This window comes from Parasteatoda tepidariorum, chromosome 9, assembly GCF_043381705.1.
Source record: "Parasteatoda tepidariorum isolate YZ-2023 chromosome 9, CAS_Ptep_4.0, whole genome shotgun sequence".
In the NCBI taxonomy this organism is placed as follows: domain Eukaryota; kingdom Metazoa; phylum Arthropoda; class Arachnida; order Araneae; family Theridiidae; genus Parasteatoda; species Parasteatoda tepidariorum.
Genome location: NC_092212.1, coordinates 35116973 through 35138613, shown reverse-complemented (window position 1 = coordinate 35138613; position 21641 = coordinate 35116973). Strand labels below are relative to the sequence as shown.

The window sequence follows — 21641 nt, the reverse complement described above, 5'->3', positions numbered from 1 at the left end:
TTTTAAACTAAATAAAGATTTTGATGACAGAGTCTCTAATGTATTTTTTATTAAATTATTTATGATTATATTTTTAGATTTTTAATTGCTCTACACACGGACAAACTGGGAAGAGTTACGCTGACCCTTTCAGACTTTCTAGGCAATGTTCAATCTTTCTACTACTGATGATGAATGACTATCTTAAACTAGAAATTAACTGTCACTTCATGATATTTAAATAATGAAATGAATAAATAATAGAATAAATAAATAATATATAGAATGAATAAATAACCCACCATTTAGATTTGGTACAATACCTAATGGCAATACTGAAGCCGACCTATTATCTGTCACTTCATGATATTTAAAGAATGAAATGAATAAATAATAGAATAAATAAATAATATATAGAAGGAATAAATAATAGAATAATTAAATAATAGAATGGATAAATAATAGAATGAATAAATAACAGAATGAATAAAAGAATGAATATTCCTTTCAGTTGACGAATCCTTTCATACAAGATCCACCATTTAGATTTGGTACAATACCTAATGGCAATACTGAAGCCGTCCTATTAACTGTCACTTCATGGTATTTAAATAATGAAATGAATAAATAATAGAATAAATAAATAATATATAGAATGAATAAATAATAGAATAATTAAATAATAGAATGGATAAATAATAGAATGAATAAATAACAGAATGAATATTCCTTTCAGTTGACGAATCCTTTCATACAAGACCCACCATTTAGATTTGGTACAATACCTAATGGCAATACAGAAGCCGTCCTGAAGCGCAACAAGCCTCATCTTTATACCTGGATGAGAAAGTTTAACAGAACATCAGTACAACGAGGCGTGGAATCGGTGAAGAGAGGGTAAATTTGATCTAGTTTTCTCCTTAGCATACCTGCCAACTTTTCTGGATTTTCCGGAAGATTTTATTTTCATATTTAAAGTGGTAGTAAATATATACTATTTTTTTTCTTTTATAAATTTAATTTTCAAATGATTTTGATCACCACTATTATTACAAAAATTAAGCACATATATCAATATGCGTTACGATCATGGTTGTCAACTTAAGTTTTTTCAAATACAAGGTATTTGTTTGCTTAAAATTGAAGTTTTAATTCCATTTTAATACCACTGGGAAAAATTATAATGGAAAGGATTAAAAGTTGGCAGGTATGCCTTAGTTATATTCACGGGTAATATTGCGAAAATGTAGCTTTCTGTTGTGATGTAAAAAGAGGTAGCACATTAACACTAAAATTTCTTAAAAAACTTTTCAAGCATAAATTTGAATAATATCTCTGCAATGCTTCCTTAGAAATAAATTTCAAACAGAATTTAAAATTTGTAAAGTAGGTATGGATGAAAAATAAAGAGAAGCAACTCTAAATAGTTTAGTTCTCGCATAAATTTGTAATAGTATGCATTTAAAATAACTGTTAGTGTGTAGTTTTGCAACGAGGTTGTTATAAATTTTCTACCATCTCGTACTGAGAGTTCAATATGACAATGATTTGACAAATCAATTAAGCTGTGCTTGCTTAAAAATCTAGGTAATTTATTCATTTAAGTTTCTAAATTTTTATCAGAATACTCGTCCCCAGATGATTCATCTAAGATTTAAGAATATTGTGGAACTGTTTTCAAAATTACCACATATGCAGAAACAATTTAGTGGCGTTTGAGGACCAAATTAAAAGACACCTGTGCAAATATTTCAATCCAGATGGTTTAAAACACGAAATTGTTGCTTTGTCATTCAAAAAAGGAACTTCATGACAATTTTTAGTAGTTTTCTATTCAAAAAGTGCCATCTCATTAAAAATTGTTTTTAATTTTTTCCATTCAAAAGTGCTATTTATCTCATGTTAAATTTTCGTAGTTTTTTTTCATTCAAAAAGTGTCATTGCATGAAACTTTTTTTGTAGTTTTTTGTATTTAGAAGTGACTAATTTTGAAATTATAGGATTAAAATCGTTTTATTAAGTAGAACGAAGGAACATACTTATCTCAATAACTGCACATTTCTATCTCTTTTAGTTTTTCTTGTCAGTTAATTTGTAGACATTAAATTTTTGATATACGGAATAACATTATTCCTCAATGTTGAATGTTAGTTCCATTAAATTGAACAAAAATTTTGCTTTTAAATTAAAGTTCTCATTCCAGATGTATTAACTTTTTTTTTAAATTGCGGAATTTGATAATGATAATAATTTATAAATTTTGCTTCGTCGAAATCGAAATGGAATTAATTATTTTTCCTCTTTTTCAGAGAGCTCGATGCTTTTATTTATGATGCAACAGTGCTTGAGTATTTAGCTGGTCAAGATAATGAGTGTCGCCTGTTAACAGTTGGTACATGGTATGCCATGACAGGATATGGATTTGCTCTGCAGAAAAAATCGAAATATTTAAGCATGTTTAACAGAGAAATGATTCGATACAGAGAAAATGGTGAATGTTTCATTGAAAATCGAATAAACTTCTTTTTTTTTCTTTGACTCACAAAGAACCGAAAATATTTATCAGGTACCGGTTGTCCGCAAAATGATATGCAAATGCCATTTGAAGAGTATATTAAAATCAGAAAATAAAAGAACTGTTTGTTGCATTTAAATAAGGAAACAAAAAAATACATCTTGATCAAGTTTCATAATCAGTTTCTGTTGATGAACAATGAGTAACGTTTTTGAAATAACCGCCATTTGTAACATTCAGATGGGGTGTAGTTTAAAGGCGACTAATAGACGATCCGGCAAATAACTCAGTTGGATACAGCAGGAAAAAAAACTCATTTTATAGTGCCTCCCGTCAACTGTGCCGTCTATTTACAAACTGTGTAAATAAGTTTGAAATATGGTACGATAAAAAACTACTGTGCTTTTTGGTGTTCCCAGAAAGCAAGAAACATGACAAATTTTGCCAAGTTCTGATAGTTTTACTCATACTCTTTTTCCTCAAACGAGATAAAGAGATTAAACAATCAGAAAGAGTAAAAAAAATTAATTTTCTACTCTTTTTTGTAAAAAAAAAAAAAAAAGTAAAGTAAATTATCTTTATTTATTTTTATTAACCCTTCTTTATTTTTATTGTAATATGTGTGAGAATTTTCTTCTAACTGGATAAACGCTGTATGGTGAATAAGTCATGGTTGCTACGGATGAGTCCATAAAACATGTTAGAAATAAAGTTTTACTGTCAAGTTAGAAGAAGTAACAATTCAGAAGAGGTTAAACAACAGTACGCTGTGTGAAAAAATTATGGTCAAAACTACTAGAATATGGTAAAACTCACCACGTTTCTGGTTCTATGGGAATACCAAAAAACTTGGTAATTTTTATAGTAGCGCATTGGTAATAATTTAGATAAAATTAGCAATAAAATATGGCAATAAAACCTGTAATAAAAAAGACAATTTTATCATACTACCTTAGAGTATGGTATAAATACATTTACTACTCAAGTTAAATTAACTTTTTCAGTTTTGTATTTTTTACTTACCGTGTAGTAAAAACTGTAATTTTGAAAACCAGAATTTCCGGTAAACCGCTGCCATATGAACTGGAAATTTAACAAATAAATGATTTAAATATCGTATATTTTGATTTTTATTATTTTATCGTTCATTTTGATTTTTTTACCCTAAAAAGTCATTACAAAACAGTACCGTAATGTTACAAGAATTTTTCTTCTTGTACAAGCCATCAAAACATAATTGATAAATTTTGATAAGAGAAATTTCAATTAAACAAGAAATATATTTATCATATACAATTATAATTAATGAAACAAGAACAATGTGTAAGATTTTAATGTTCTCATACTAGAGGTGCATTCTCCAACAGAAACTAGGCGGAGTACGCATCATATATGTTGTAAAAATAAGCTTTTTTGAGCAGCATTTACTACTTATAAAATCTAATTTTAGTCAGTAAAAAAACTTTTTTGACTTCTTATTTGCATAATTTTTCAATTCTATTTAAATTGCATGATTTTTTATTATATTGAAAAATTTAGAAAGTTAGAGAAAAAGAATATATCTTTCTTCGTGCATCAAATTATACGTTTACGTCATAAAAAATCGTTTTAAAATAAAACCCAAAACGTGCAGATGTTTTAAAAATTTTTCAAAATTAATAAAATGTCATCAATATAATATTAAAAGATTTTGTTTTTATGTATGTTACACACTTACATAATTTCTTGAAGAATTATAATTTTTTTCTTAATTTTTACCATAAAATCGCGAAAAAATGTCATGTTAGGCAATCACATTATTTCTTATTTGATATGAAGTACTTTTATCCAAAGTAAATGAATAATTGGCATTTTTATTCTAGCCGATTAAGATCGTTTTCAATTAGAAATACTTTCTCTCAAAATTTTTGTATATTAATTCAATATATTCTCTTTAGGTGACCTTGAAAGGTTACAGAGATTTTGGCTACAGGGTGCTTGCAAACCAACAAGAAATAAACGCAATGTTAGCAAACCTTTGGATGTAAACCAATTTATGAGTGCTTTTCTGCTGCTTGGCTGCGGGGTGTTGTTTACAATCCTCGTCTTGATACTCGAGCACATTTATTTTAAGTACATCCGCAAGCATCTTGCAAAGAAAGACACCGGTGATTGCTGCACGCTTATAAGTTTGGTAAGAGCCTTTTATGAAATAATTTATTTCTATTATTGAACTAGACAAAAGTTAATTTTAAGTTCACAGATCATTGTGATATAGAATATACACCCATTACATTATGACCACCCTCCATCTATAACAATGGGCTCGCCCAGATTTTCCTGATTCCTCGCCCAGGAACAATGTTTTCATGGGGAATATTAGGACCCATAATCTTCATGGAACAATCCCTGACGTCTGTAAGCAATTTAAACATAGTTGCAGACCAGGTTCACACATTCATTATAACAGTGTTTCCTGCGGGGATGGTTTTAACCGACAGGATAATGCACCGTGTCAAAAAGGTCGAATCGTCGAGGAACATTTCAGTGACTTTCAAGTCATGTCTTGGCCCCCAAATTCACCTGACCTTAATCAAATAGAGCATTTGTGGCCCTACTTGGAAAACATAAATGAATTTGAGAGAGGGCAGTCGTTCTCGTGGGTGGCTCTGAAGTCTATATAGTTGTGGAAGAACAGTTCTTGAAAACTGCATCATAAATGCGAATTAATTGCACCCGTACATGGCGTCTTTTTTTCAACTGGAAAAGGAATCTTCAATTTCAAAAATGAACCTCAAGCAGTTGCTTTCAGCAGGACAACGCCTCAATTAACAAGGCGTGAATTGTGATGGAATAGTTCAGAAAGCAAAACGATAATTTCAAATTAATGTTCTGTCCACCCAACTCACAGAATTTTTATCCGATAGATCATATTTGGGATGTCATAGAAAAAGAACTCAGAGTTCAAACACTATTATGTCAGAATATTCCAACTTTTTTGCATGACCTCTGCTCAGATATTTGGTGCAACCTGTTTCCACTTATCAACCAAGAACTTGAAATATCTATGCCGATTGGCAGATATTTTGAAGGCAAAGCAGGTGCAACGAGATTTAAAATAATTTATTCATAATGTTTTAGCTCTTCAATGTAGTTTTGTTCTTCTATTTTTTTTTCAAGTCAATTTATGTTTTTCCGACAGTTGTGTTTTAGTGACACTGATCTCTGATTATTAATTTATCACTATTCAGGGACAGTATGTTTTTGTGATTGATTATCTTAATTGTGAGCATTATTAGTTATTTATCTTAATTAAAGAATATCATTCAAAAGTGAAAGTCTTATCGTTAGACCGAGTTCCATTTTTTTCATACATGTTTTTTTTACGAATTTTTTAGTGACTCAAGTCTAACGAATTTTATAAATTATCTAGGGAAAATTTTTATGACTTATTTTCCTGATGCTGATTAAGGTAACGTCAATTCACTTACCTCTGTTTACGGGCAAACCCTTGATGATCATCATAGTTAGATAACCATTAAGAATATGTTTCTATCGGGATGGGGGAACACGCACTGTCCAATAGTGGTAACAGCTAGTCGCCTTTCGCAACTACAAAATTGCGACGTTTGACTGTTTTATTCTATTCAAGGAAGTAGTTTAGCCTCTGGCTTGAGCATCTCTATAGTAAGCATTAATAATTATTTAGCGTTAGTTAAGTGTGTCACTTAAATTATATTATTGTAATCTCTCAACACAAGAAAGTACGAATTTTAAATCTAGTTCAGTCTTCCAATTATTTTTTTCCAAGCATTTTTTCCGTTGATTGTTTCAGCGACAGGTTTCTAATGATTGCTGTACCACTATTCGTGAAAAGCATGCTTTGAGGATTAATTATTTTAATAATAATCCTTAATAATTATTTAACCTGATTTAAGACTATTTTTCTGTCAATAATGCTTTATAAAAGTCCAAGTATATTTTTACACTTACATCTAGATTTGTTTTTCGATTTTTTTTTCTATTCATGTTTTTTTAGATTTTTATATTTTTAAAACAAAGGACGCGCAGAATTATTTTATATTTTAGATAAAATATTAATACTAAATGTATTTTTTTCTACAGCTAGATTACATTTTAAACTACAGAACTTCATACTGTACACACGAATAAAAATTTGAAACGAAGAAACGATTCCTATACATTTCAATTTCTCTTCTTTTCTTAAGAACAATGAATTTTATATTTAAAAAGAAGATCACGCTGAAATTAATCATTTCAAAAATAAACCCTCGACTCAAATTTTATTCATTGTCTTTTTTTTCTTTGTCGCTTTAAAGCAAATCATCTGCCAGAAAAATTCATTACACTATCTCTATTCTATTCAATTGTTATTCAAAACATATCCACAGTTTTAAAATAATTTTGCTCTGCAAAAATAAAATTTGCATTTTATAGCATAGCATTTCTGAGAACAGGAAAATAGGCAAACTTTATTCTGCATTTAGAAAAGCTTTCTTAGTTGTTGGGGAAACTAAATTAACAATTCTAAAATAGTTCTTTTCTTCTTGAATGAATTTTGTTTCGTACCTATAAAATTTTCATCAGCTTGAAAAGATAAGTTTCGAGCTATGTGATAGAGAATGCATGGGGTAAATGTAGATATATATTTTGACAAAAAAAACTAGTATTGTTTACTTCTAAATTTTAAATTTATTTATAAATTTTCGAATGTGAATAGGAAATAGATGAATAGACCTCTAAGATAAAGGGATTGTTGACGCATATAAATAAGGAAACAAGTTTGAGAATATATTTTTACAATTAAATGCATTAACCAATACATCAATAGGGTATTTCCGTTGAGTTTATGCATACATATTATGAAATATTACTTTTCAGAAATTTGATTCTGCTTTTTTTATGTTAAGCAAGGGAGACTATTTTTTATTAAGTAACTAATCCTTTTTTACAATTTATTAATTGCATTTTGTTCATTGAAATGAGTCCTATAGCACATGTTAATTTTGTAAGTATTTTGAGAACTTCTTCTAAGTTCATAGATTTACAATATTCAATTTCTTTTAATACCTCATTATTAAAAATTAAAATTTAGTGACTATGTTCAATAGAGTATATTTTTCTACATATGATAAGGTTTGTCTCCTATTGTAGTCAGATAGTTTTGTAGACATTATCATTGATTTGAAAAACCACATTGAAGGATTCAGTTTTTCCTCACTGAATTCCGTATTATATTAATCGTCATCAGCATAAAATTAATAAAAGTCATTCGGGTATTCTTTTCGGCACTTTTCAGTTTGCAAGACGCAAGCAAATTAAACCATTTTTTTTATTTTATTAAATTCTCATGCTTTTAGAAAATAAATAAAATTTAAAAAATTATCGGTCAGGGTCTACTTTTTTGGAGACTCGAAAAGAATCTTGTTTTTTTTTCGTTTTTTTTTAATAAAATATTTTTTATTCCAAATCAAAAAATATTTATCTGTATTACTTATATTTTTATTTTTCTATGCTATTAATAAATTCTTGATTTTGATTGTTTTCTAACATACTCAACTAAGCGCTTAAAACTAAAAGATATGTTTCTTTATTTTATAATATTACCTTATAAAGTTACATTTCAAGATAAACTTACTTGAATTGGGGCCTAAACTTATTACACGTTTAACAATTTGTGTTTTTGATGTAACTTACACTATGGAAGGATAAATTACCCTAAAAAAGATTCGTAAAATGATTTTGAAGTTAACGATCAGCTTCATGCTCAATGTGATGATGCATTCAAAATTGTAATTAATATATCCACATAATTGGTGGTCCTCTGCAAGCAATGAAACTAGTATATCTATCCTGCTCAAAATGAAAAAGATTTCTCGGCACCATGACGTAAATCTACAATGGATTCCATCACATGTGAATATTGGTAGCAACGAGATAGCAGATAGATTGGCCAAAAAGGGCAGTGAGGAAGATATATCCACCGGGTCATCACTTTCTTATCAGAAACTTTACTCCAATGAAAAATATAGACAAAAATCAACCTGACAAACTCCACCTACGCACCAATGGTACACCGCAACATCTCCTGTCTCCCTTCTGGGAATCATTTGTGATCGAAGCTCCGAGACGACCTTGGTCAGATTCTCAACTGGTCACCTAAATTCGAACGTGGCACAAACATTTACCCGACTTGTGAAAAATGCTGTCTCCATCCAGCCTCACCGAAACATATAATTGATTGTGGTGGACTATCCAGGGCGGATTTAACTTCCGGTCCCCTTCTTGTCATCGACATTCTGGCTGTCAACAATTTTTTGGAGTTGATCTGACTAATGTCAGATCTATGAGGATACGCAACAACAACAACAACATGATTGGTTAGCTAAGACATTAAATGAGGGCCGTAAACTCAGCAAATTTGTTATTACAATAAATCTTTAATTCTAAATATGATTTTAAAAATGATTATTGAGAAAAATCATTTATGTTCGCTACTAGATCTTAAGGAATCCTAAGGGGAATGTTTGGAAGTGGAAAGAGTAAGCAAATAAAATTCTTTTTAATATGTATGTAAATGAATGGCTACAAACTTTCGAAGAGAAAACTGCTTTGCGCCAACGCTATGAAAATTTCCTCGTAAACACTCAAACACATTGTGTGCCGATACTTTTTACCATAAAATCTTATTTTGCCGTACAATTTTACGGAACAAAAAATCTAATATAGTGTAATTTTTACATACAGTAAGATGTACTGTGAAATCACTGTAACTAAATATATATTTTTGCAAAAACTACGATAAAAAAATTTACGGTAAAAATTTATAGCATGGTTAATTGAATTTTACGGATACTGCATTCAAGGTGGCTTTATTTTTTATCGTAATTGTATCCGCAATTTCTTACAGTGAAGTAAGAGTTATTATTGGGTAAGTGAGCTAGATTTATATTCACTATTAGATCTTTATAGAAACGAAAGAGAAATATTTTTACGTGCAAAACGTAAAAAAAAAACACAATTCTTTTTAGTACTTATATAAATTAGTAGTTCCAACTTTCGCATGAACAGCTGTTTTATAAAAGCACTGTAAAAGGGACCTGCTCGCTGTCGCTCAGTAACTCCCAATAACATAATTATTGGAGGTTTAAGAGTGATAGCAAGAAGGTTGTGGAGCCTTATAGTTAAGAAATAAAATGAATCAAAATATTTTTAAAAAAATTATAATTACTTGTAAAATAGAAACCGAGTTCTTGTAATTCTCTGTAAGATAACAAAGAGGAAGTATAATTATTTTTCTACCCGAAGTGAATTTTTAGCATATTTTATTATTGACTTAATACCCAATATCAATTCACTTTCGATTGGAATGTGTTATTGCACACATTGATAGATTTTATGCAAAATAAAATTTAGTATAAATTTTTTTTCTGTAATTTATAAAAGTGTTCTTTTTTATTAATTTATTATTTCAATTTCTTGGAATAACATATTCTTTTGTATTTCATAAAATAATATCTCTTTCAGAGCATGGGAAAATCATTAAGCTTTCGGGGTGCGGTATTTGAAGCAACAGATATGATTAAGCATCATCGGTGTAAAGACCCAGTGTGCGATACCCAGCTGTGGAAAACACGGCATGAATTAGACATGGCTAAATTGAAAATTCGGCAACTGGAAGCAAACATACAAGGAGCACTTTTATCGCCGACTTTTAAAGGGTATTCGACACTTTTGGATTATAAAGCTCACATTTTTTTCAGATTTCATAATTTCTTTTTAAAAAAAGTATAGATATTTTAATGTTATGTGTTTAAACAATATTCATATATCATAGGATATCAGTGCAAACGTTTATTTAAAATGTACAACATACTAAATAAAATATACTATGTATGCTTAAACAAAATTTGTGTTATACATAAATTAATTGCAATCTTTCTATAAGTCAGACCAGTGCTATAAGAAAACACATATGATACTAGTCCATGGATGGCCAACCTGTTTGGAAAATGAGGAGTGGATAAAATTTTATTTTTACGTAAACAGCATTGATCCCCTATATGTCTGAGTAACGGATAATTAAAATAATGTTAGAAATAAAGCAAATATACAAACTTAGATTTTATTGTTGGTAAACATTTCAAACGGTTCAAATAGTATGGTTATAAAAAATTAAAAAAAAATAATAGCCTGAAGCATTAATTATCAAATATTATGTGCTTAAATAATATTTTACAAGATTTGACAAAGTTCCCGTAGACGACGTTATGAATTTTCAATTTATTTTTGAATAAAACCTCACGTGCAACTAATTAGTTAGGCTTTAATATACAATGGCACGCTTGCCGGGATTCAGCCACCCATGCATAAGACAAATCTATTTGCTCTTATTGTATTTTGAGAAATGATTAAATATGATGAGCCTTTTGACTTTTGACTAAATATGATCAGCATTTCATGGTAACAGTTAAAATTGTTTAGAATTTCAGATGATGACATCAGAACTAACTTGAACTGCAAGAACTTCATCAGTCAATAGTATTACAAATACTTAAATTTCTACTTTTTGAATAAAACCTCACGTGCAACTAATTAGTTAGGCTGTAATATACAATGGCAGGCTTGCCGGGATTCAGCCACCCATGCATAAGACAAATCTATTTGCTCTTATTGTATTTTGAGAAATGATTAAATATGATGAGCCTTTTGACTTTTGACTAAATATGATCAACCTTTCATGGTAACAGTTAAAATTGTTTAGAATTTCAGATGATGACATCAGAACTAACTTGAACTGCAAGAACTTCATCAGTCAATGGTATTACAAATACTTAAATTTCTACTTTTTGAATAAAACCTCACGTGCAACTAATTAGTTAGGCTGTAATATACAATGGCACGCTTGCCGGGATTCAGCCACCCATCCCATGCATAAGACAAATCTATTTACTCTTATTGTATTTTGAGAAATGATTAAATATGATGAGCCTTTTGACTAAATATGATCAACCTTTCATGGTAACAGTTAAAATTGTTTAGAATTTCAGATGATGACATCAGAACTAACTTGAACTGCAAGAACTTCATCAGTCAATGGTATTACAAATACTTAAATTTCTAGTCTCTCAGAAAGTTATTCATAACACTTCACTTTTCCCTTAACGGATTTACCACATATCTATACAATCCAATAACCTTCACCCTCTCATAAATTAAATTCTCAATTTTCAGGAATCAGCAATCGAAATCCGTATTTCGTTAATTTTGCGAATCATTTCGTCACGTCATTCGTATTTGGAAAAAAAGCGCGAGCTCTGAAATATGTGAGGAAAATGTTGCCTCAACTCGAAACCTCAGTGTGGAGCAGTGCGGAAGATAGTAAACTAGAATTACGAATCTAAAATAAAGTGGCAAATTAAGCAGACCGGCCTGTTATGTTGGTCAAGGAATTAGCCTCGTACCTGGAAGATCTGAAGTTCATATCTTGTTTCAGGCGTAGGTGTAATTTATCTCTCTGTTCAACATGTCCTTGTTGTTCCATCTATATGGCGGCCATGTAAAGATGATGTTATGCCCGCGTGAAAGCTATGCTCGGAAACGATTTCGAGGAAATGATATACCAGGAAATGATTTCGTCTAAAACGAAGATAACTACGTGATATTTGAGTATTCCTTTTTTTGCAGCGCAGCATAACAATTCAGAGATAGCGAACTAACTCACGAACAGTTCGAAAAATGTAATGCGCAGATCTTCTGATATAGTCTCTCATGGCTATCATACAGCTGAATCAATTTTTTTGCATAAGACCAGGGTTTAAAATCTGTTGTTCCAGATGGTATTTACTACGATGAAAATTATATATGAAATGAGCACTGACTTCAACTGCAGTCGGTGCTATTTATGTTGGCAGTTTCAATCCCGGAAAATAAAAAAATAAAAATAATCGAAAATTCTTTTCCTTAATAACTTGTTTCTGAAAGAAAAAGATGTTTCATGATTATCAATATTATTTAACACGCTGAGCGCCACGTCAGTCACCGGTGGCTGACACTGAAATTACATTTAGGCCGCGTCAACCACCGGTGACTGACACTGAAATTACTTTTAAGCTGCGTCTGCCACCGCTTGCTGACATTGACCTTTCACACAGGCCGCGAAAAACAACTGGCTGACAGCGTATAACATGATAGAGAACTATAAAATGTACACTCTTTTATGGAATTGCAGAAAATTAACTCAAAATTTACTTAATTATTGTGATTCTTGGTTTAATAAATTCAATTTAGTAGATTTTTATCCACCACTATTTCTACATGATTCGTTGGCTTATATAACTCACCACTTTTGTCAGATATGTCATGCTAAACCTTCTAAAAAATAGCAAAATCAGTCTAATATCTGCAAATTTTTTTTTCAATGGCAGGCACTGAATTTTGAATCTTTGCCTATGAAGATGCCGGAATTGTTACTCATTTAGCGTTACCCAGTGGGCACCTGAGAACCAAAGTCACGGAGGCGAGCAACGTAGCCTACGCCACACTGCCTCAAACCCGTTTATAGGGTGGGCCACATTCACACATCACACACATAACAGAGGACAGCACAAAGAGAGAGAGAAACGTCCATGCTCAGAGCGGGTTTCGAACCTGCAGCCAATGGCTTCGCAGTCAGGAGCGCTAACCGGTGGGCCACCTGGCCGGCTATTTGCAAATTTAGTTTGTAGTTATTTACCGTGACCAGATGGGCAAGCCATGTAAAATTAGCGTGGCTTTCAACATGTTAACAGCTATTTTTAACTCATGAAAAACGGTCTTGTACTTATTTTATAACTTTTTTAATAAGGTGTAGTGGCCTAGAATTTTTATTTCTCCCCAAAACAAGCTACGTATGGAACGATTTTACAATCAGCACTTTCTCTTTTCCAGAAAATAAACACTCCTGATTTGTGTATTTCGAATAGTTCAGGCCCGTACTGATATCAATTTTATTTCTTTTACGTGTAGAATTGTGCATAATTTTGTTGTAACAACTGTCGATCATCTTTATTCAGAATATTATCTTGCTTCATTTATAAAACGTTATTATATTTCAGATCATGGTCACCTGATTACGCTAAGCCAAGAGATCTCACTCAAAATTTCATTGTATGCAACGAACCACGGATTTCTAATTTTTCACTGCCTCCAGCATATAGAACTCATCCTCTGCACCCATATGGCCCACATTACGTAAAAAACTTCAACAACATGGAAATAGCAGAAATTGAAACTGTATTATGATCTTTAAAACACACCAGCGTTTAAATGTAAATACGCTTACTTAACAATTTCTACTGAAATGTTTTGATTTCAGGCTTGAACATACAGCAAGAATCTTAACTATTTTTTTGCAGAATACTTAATTGATATTTTTTGTTTTATGTGAAATATTTTGCATTGAAATACAACAAGAAATTATATTATGTTACACAAAAAATCACTATACTTCTAAGAAACTGTAAATACTGCTCAAAAGTACTAGGTACTAAAAAGCAATACTTCCTAAATTTATAATAACTTGACTTCGTACATGAATATATGGTGAAAAATTTCATTACAATCATCTCTTAGATTTTTGCCTTTAATTTTTACTAGATAATTCGAAGTAATTAATACTTTTCTTGTTAATGATTTTTATATAGTTTTTATAAATATTCTTCACAGTGTATTTCGTATGGTAAAAACGGGAGAAGGTTGTAATTTTCAAAGAAAGCTCGTGTAAAATTTATTTATTTAGCGCCAAATAATTTTGATTTCATAATGAAAAAGTAATTTTATCTTTTTGTTACAAAATATGAATAAATTAACGTATATACTAGATGAAACAACTTTATTATTATAATAAAATTAAATAATTTTGATTTAATAAGATGTTAAATGGACTTAATAGTGTTTTAAAAGTTGTAAAATTTGTTTATTTGAATATTCGAATAAATATAGATTTCACCCATCTAATATATGTATTTTAACATATCTTCAAATTTCTTAGAATTTCCTACAGTTTACTTCATTTATCAAACTTTTAGACTAAAAATCTGCTTTTTCTGAAGCAGTAAATAAATTGCTTTTAAAAATAATTTTGATAATAATTAATTCTGAAATGGGAAGAGAGACGATAAAAAGTTAAAATTAAAAAAGTTACAAAAAACAAGAGGACTACAGACTTTTTTTAGCAACATTCTTTTCAAGATATGATACAGCAAATAAATTATTTTTGATAAATGATCTTTGGAGAGAAAAAAATTAAAAGAATCATATATTAAACATACCCTAGAAGATTGGGTGCAATTTTGAAAGTGTTCTTTTTCTTTTCTTTAAAAGCGTAAGAAAGAAGTAAGTAAATCGTTCTGAACATTTATCTAGAAAGGAACAAAAAATTACTCTAAGGAACTTTTTTTTTTCTGTTGCATGATATTTTTGAAAAGATTCAAGATATTTCCGCGTCACTGATTTCAAATCTGTAATCGTTTCTCTCCACAAGCTACAGTTTTTAGGCAATTTAATAATATATTTCAAAATAATATTTCTTTAAATTCAAATGGCTGAATATTAAGTGTCCCCACTTCTCTACTGCGTATGTTGTGGTAGAACGAAAGCGATAATACATTTCAGTTACATGAAATAAGTAATCTGTTTTCCTGTTCAGCCTTATTTTAAAGGGGTAAATAAAACTATACGATAAAACTATAAAACTATACTTTATGTTAATAAAACTATACGATAAAACTATAAAACTATACTTTATGTAAATAAAACTATACGATATTTATCTTTATAAACTTACCCATTCAGAGAAAAACTGAACTAAACTCAAAAGTATCCTTTTAAGAAGAAATGTAGCTTTCGGAAAAAAAACAAATTTCAGATTCGAATTCCCCACGTCCGAATAAGATATGATCAAATACTTGTATAAATGCAACAAAAAATTGTTCCTCAGAGTAATCTATTATTACAAGTACATATTAGTAATTTTAAAATCGACATTTATATATTTTTTTTTTTAAATAAGCTAAGGACATAAGACTTATACTTAAATTAAACAATGATTTAGGCCCCTTCAAAAATGATGCCACACTTTTCTCTTTCAATATTTTCAAGCCCCTTCGCTGCTTTGTCACGAAGTCTCACACTTCACAACATCTCCCCGTTGTCACATGCGTCACATTATATTATATACTAACAATTAAGAAACAAAAGACTACGTTATAGATTATATTTCAAATTTTATTTTTAAACTTTAACTACCGTCATGTGGGGCTACTTTGTGCAAATTCGAATTTGGCACTTGTCAAGTGCTGCTATTCAGTATTATGTTTTTTTTCACGTTAAAAATTTGTGGAATTTGAAGATAGTAGTCTCCTGTATTACGATAAATATTTTTTCGAAATTTAAAACAATTTCAGACTGTGTTTTGTTTATCCAATGTCAACAACTTTCCGAGAACGTCGGACGTCGAAAGGTGTGCGAGGAAACTTTAGCTGTGAAATGCGAAGACGTTGATAAAACAATTGTCGTAAGTGCAAAATTCTTTATTTGCATATTAATAAACAATTATATCGTGTTAGAGTTAAAAAAAATTTGAAATTAATAACAAATAAATGGAAAATGAAAAAAATGCTCTGAGGGGCTACTTTGTGCAAAGTTTCATTCGTTTTTTTTTCGACCGAAAAATTGTCAGACGTTATAAAAAAAATACCTGGAACGAGAAACTACCGTGATTACACTTTAGAAAATCTGCAACAGTTTTTGCAAGCAGTTGCTAGTGGTAAGTCGATTGCAGAAGCTTCTCGGAAGTACAAAATCCGCAGAAATACTATCTCTAATAAAATTCACAAGAAACGCATGAAACGTGCTGGTAAACTATTATTTTTCTTCCACAAAGATTTTTCTAATGAATTAATCAAACGATTTAACACATAAAAGTATATTTTATAGGACATCAGGGGATTTTGACAGAAATTGAAGAGCAACTTCTGTCATGTTCATTCAGGCATGTTATGTTCAAATTTATCAATATTATAAATGTTAATGAATATGTAATAATTATTATTTTTGAAATATCATCCACTTCAATGTTCAAAAATGTATATAGTTTCATTTTGTTTAAACTCAAATGTTTTGAAATAAACATTCTTTTTAAGAAAAAATTGTTTATATAAATGGTTTTTTAACGCTGAAAATTATTTTCAAACTAATACCTTTACATATCTTGATGTTTTTGTTATTAAAAATGTCAACAATTATCTTTTTAACAATTTTATAACAATATTTTACTAAAAACATGATTATTAAACTGAATTCCTATCGCTGCACAAAGTAGCCCCATTTGGGGGCTACTTTGTGCAAGGTATGTTTTGACTTATTATTCGTAAATATTACACACAAATAATGCCAATATTGANAAATAAATTATTTTTGATAAATGATCTTTGGAGAGAAAAAAATTAAAAGAATCATATATTAAACATACCCTAGAAGATTGGGTGCAATTTTGAAAGTGTTCTTTTTCTTTTCTTTAAAAGCGTAAGAAAGAAGTAAGTAAATCGTTCTGAACATTTATCTAGAAAGGAACAAAAAATTACTCTAAGGAACTTTTTTTTTTCTGTTGCATGATATTTTTGAAAAGATTCAAGATATTTCCGCGTCACTGATTTCAAATCTGTAATCGTTTCTCTCCACAAGCTACAGTTTTTAGGCAATTTAATAATATATTTCAAAATAATATTTCTTTAAATTCAAATGGCTGAATATTAAGTGTCCCCACTTCTCTACTGCGTATGTTGTGGTAGAACGAAAGCGATAATACATTTCAGTTACATGAAATAAGTAATCTGTTTTCCTGTTCAGCCTTATTTTAAAGGGGTAAATAAAACTATACGATAAAACTATAAAACTATACTTTATGTTAATAAAACTATACGATAAAACTATAAAACTATACTTTATGTAAATAAAACTATACGATATTTATCTTTATAAACTTACCCATTCAGAGAAAAACTGAACTAAACTCAAAAGTATCCTTTTAAGAAGAAATGTAGCTTTCGGAAAAAAAACAAATTTCAGATTCGAATTCCCCACGTCCGAATAAGATATGATCAAATACTTGTATAAATGCAACAAAAAATTGTTCCTCAGAGTAATCTATTATTACAAGTACATATTAGTAATTTTAAAATCGACATTTATATATTTTTTTTTAAATAAGATGAGAATATAAAGCTTATACTTAATTTAAACAATGTTTTAGGGCCATTCAAAAATGATGTCACGCATTTCTTTTTCAATATTTTCAAGCCCCTGCGCTGCTTTGTCACGAAGTCTCACATCTCCCTATCCCCGTTGTCGCATGCGTCGCACTATATTATATACTACTAGAAATTAACACATTGCTGACCGGTCACGAGTTAACTCGTGTTTTCGTTAGCAGTGATCTCGTGGTGACTATTTTAAAACTTGCGCGCAACTTTCCTTACTTTTCAGGTTTCACTATTTAATTCTGTACCAATTTATTATAACTTTACGAAACCACCTATATTTGCAAAACCTGTGATGCACCATTATATATAGGTGATTGTTAACTTTCTATCATACGGCATTTATATTGCTTTACTTCCACATCCGCTTTCAAAACAATAGCCAGGCACATGGGGTAATTTTCAGAAAAGTTGCCGGTCAGCAATGTGTTAAGAAGCAAAACACTAGGTTATAGATTATATTTTAAATTTTATTTTTAAATTTATCTATGTTTTAATAACATTTGCGAGCATAACAGTGATAATTGTTGGATGAGTATTTTTTTAATTAAAAAGAGGAAAATAATATAATAATATATTACATAACAAAAAAATATTTCATCAGTTTATTATAAATGTTATAAGTTCAAACAAAATATGTGAAGTCGCACTACTTGTTGTCTCACACTGAAAACTGTCACAATCTTGTGAACCCCCTCCTTCTCCTTCAACCGTGGCATCATTTATGGCGGACCCGAAAATGATTGATTTATAGCTTTTTACACATTTGATTAATATCTAATCCGTACATTCATGAAAGCTCGGCCCTTACAGAATTATAAATAACATGCCACCCCCCCCCACGAGAAACGCAGCATAATTTAAGTATACTCATTTTTGAAATTACTGAAACTTAAAAATAATTATATTCTGTCCTTAATTAAACCAATTCATTAAAATAAAGCATTGAAATATATTTGAATGTCAAAATAAGCAATGCATATTCGTTGATTGTTCCTTGAAACTTATGAAGCTCTTAAACATTGATTATTGAACGTATGAACGTATTTTAAAATCGAATAAATTGTAATTAGACTATTTTCCTTTAATTTAATTGTTTCGCCTCTTACAAGGCTCCTGGTAAGCCGCAAAGCAGTTTAAAATAAAGATATATCAAAAATTGGTTTAGTTAGGATTCAAAAACCAGCTTCCTAATTTCCGACAAAAATATTCAAGTGGTAATTAAAAAAGTCAAAATTAGTTGACATTTCTTTGATTTAACAGACACTAATTTAACCGTTTTCATCTAGTGAATGTATGATTTTTAACTGTGTATTAGTGTTACCAAATTATTGTGGAAACAGTATGCAAAGTATGGGATATATATGGATATCTTTACATATATGGATTGTATATTTTTATGGATTTCTATAACTGAAACGGCGGGAAAAGGGTAATTTACATACATTAAAAAAATTATAATGTATGAATTTTTCAAACATTTATTATGATTTGTCTGACCAATCACGCTTAGTGATTGATTTGAATTAGTTGAAAAAATTTTAAGTAAAATGAAAGAAAACCAATATTTTTGTTTACGCAATTTAAAATGCTAGAATCATATTATATAATCAAGTTCTTAAGTAAAATGTAAGCAAAATCTTTTTCCCTTTTTTCTAAAATTAACGCATTATTATTTACTGGAGTGATTTTTTTTTTAAAAAATAATAAGCATATTTTGAATGAGTTTTATAAATAAAATGTAAGATCCAATTTTCAATTTAATTTAAACAATGAATTTAAAACAACTTTTTCAATGTCAGATATATTATGGAATAAATAGGAAAAATTAACTAATTAAAATATATTTGCTAGTTTAAAAAAAGAAAATAAATAAAACAAAACATATTTTCTTTGACTTTTATGAAATATCAATTTAATACATTCATATTTTTTTTAAATTTTATGATTTAATTTTCTATTTCAGCTGAAATTCCTGTTTTTTTCCTTGTTTTTTTTTTAATTCAGAATGAAATTGAACTAAATAAATATTAGTAAATTCTGCGTGATTCATTTAATAAAAAATCTAACATGTTAGTAAGAGTGATGAAATGCAATATGATTGAGTAATAAAATTTAGTGATTTCTGTGCATTAAGATTTGTTATTAGATTATATTAATTGATTTTTTTTTAAAAAATATATATAAATTTCATTGTGCCATTTTTGCAAAGATATGCTGGTTCATAATGGTGCTTACTTATAGAAAATTAAAGCTATTTATCTATACCTGTTTTTTTTCTTCTCCTTTTCAAATCCTTTATTCGAGGAATATTTATTATGTATATAAGATATTAGCGTTATATCAAAGTAGAAGTAACGGGTTTGCATGTTTATGTATACTGATGCATGATTCTTTTATGTCTGGTATATTGCATGCTCTTCTACGTGTTGCATATTAATGTAATATATATATTATATATATAAATATATGTATGGAATCTGTAAAAATAAGCATATATACATATAAAATATGTATGAAAAATAAATGTGAATTATTATTGTTCTAAGTTGAAACTTTTTTATACGAATAAAAGCAATTTGCTCAATTTTTAAAATTTATTTCAGTAATAATGTGTCTTTGATAATAAAATACACAAATTAATTACTATTTTAAAGTACCATATTTCACAAAAAAATATTTAAGAAATATTTTTATTTTAATTGGACTCAAATTGTTAGTTAACAAACCTTAACCCTTTCGAGCCGACTGTCACAAATACGTGCCAGCATAAAACCGTATCAACCAGGGTAAAAAGATAAAACAGGTAATCAAAGTAATTCTTCAGCAGTTTATTTTAGGGCGGAGTTATAATTGTTTGATTTACATATTTCATTCACCATTACTTTGTTCAAAATAAAACTATTTAGTTATACTTTGAATTAATATAGATTATATATATGATTAAACTCACAATAATTAAAGTAAAAGCAAAGTATGTCTGCCAAATTAGAAACGACTACATTTATGTTACCGTTTTTTATTTAATTACGTCCTGATCCTGATTTTGTACGAATGCTTTTCAGAATCACCCGTCCCCAAGGGGTTAATAGCCCGGTGGTTATGATGCGTCTCTCCGCGAAGTGAAACTTTTAAGTTCTTAGGGTGCGAAAATGGTTATAAGGGAAAAAAGGCGGACAAAGGCGTTTCCTTACAGCTGAATGACCTGATAGTCTAATAGAGTCCAATTCCTGTTAGCCTAAATTCCTTTCAACCAAAAACATATTTATTTATCTTTAGGATTTATAGTGGGGCTCGCTTACATCAAGCACGAACAGACCACCCTATTTGCTCACTATTACCCAGTGCTCGTTAAAAGTTGGTTTGTGAAACACTCATAAACGTTTTTACATACTTTAAACTATAAATATAGTACTTGCTTTGTTTATTTTTTTTATTTATGCACAGTACAAAATAAGTAAATTAATTTGCATTGAACTGTCTTTATTGACCTTTTGTTGAGGTGTTCTTTGAATAAGACTTATGTACCGAAAAACGATATGAAACAGAAATTTTTCCAAGATTGGATTGACTGGGCTGGAGAGGTGGAAATAGATATAAATATATATTATGAATCACAAAAGTATTTCTCGTTAAAACCGGAGTTTACTCGTTAAAAGTGAGCTCTCTCTCTCTCTCTCTCTCTCTCTCTCTCTCTCTCTCTCTCTCTCTCTCTCTCTCTCTCTCTCTCTCTCTCTCTCTCTCTCTCTCTCTCTCTCTCTCTCTCTCTCTCTCTCTCTCTCTCTCTCTCTCTCTCTCTCTCTCTCTCTCTCTCTCTCTCTCTCTCTCTCTCTCTCTCTCTCTCTCTC

General features: G+C 29.6%; 1 protein-coding gene across 1 annotated transcript in view; it reads left to right on the top strand.

Annotated features, from left to right (window-relative positions):
* The window catches only part of LOC107445025 (glutamate receptor ionotropic, NMDA 2B), a 236863-nt gene extending 222959 nt beyond the window's left edge, over window positions 1-13904 (top strand). Inside the window, exons 14-18 of the mRNA XM_043047036.2 lie at window positions 716-876; window positions 2289-2470; window positions 4432-4667; window positions 10022-10215; window positions 13591-13904. Of these exons, the coding sequence (XP_042902970.2) occupies window positions 716-876; window positions 2289-2470; window positions 4432-4667; window positions 10022-10215; window positions 13591-13777 (960 nt within the window). The 3' untranslated portion in view covers window positions 13778-13904. The remainder of the gene's footprint in view (window positions 1-715; window positions 877-2288; window positions 2471-4431; window positions 4668-10021; window positions 10216-13590) is intronic.
* The last annotated feature ends 7737 nt before the right edge of the window (window positions 13905-21641 follow it).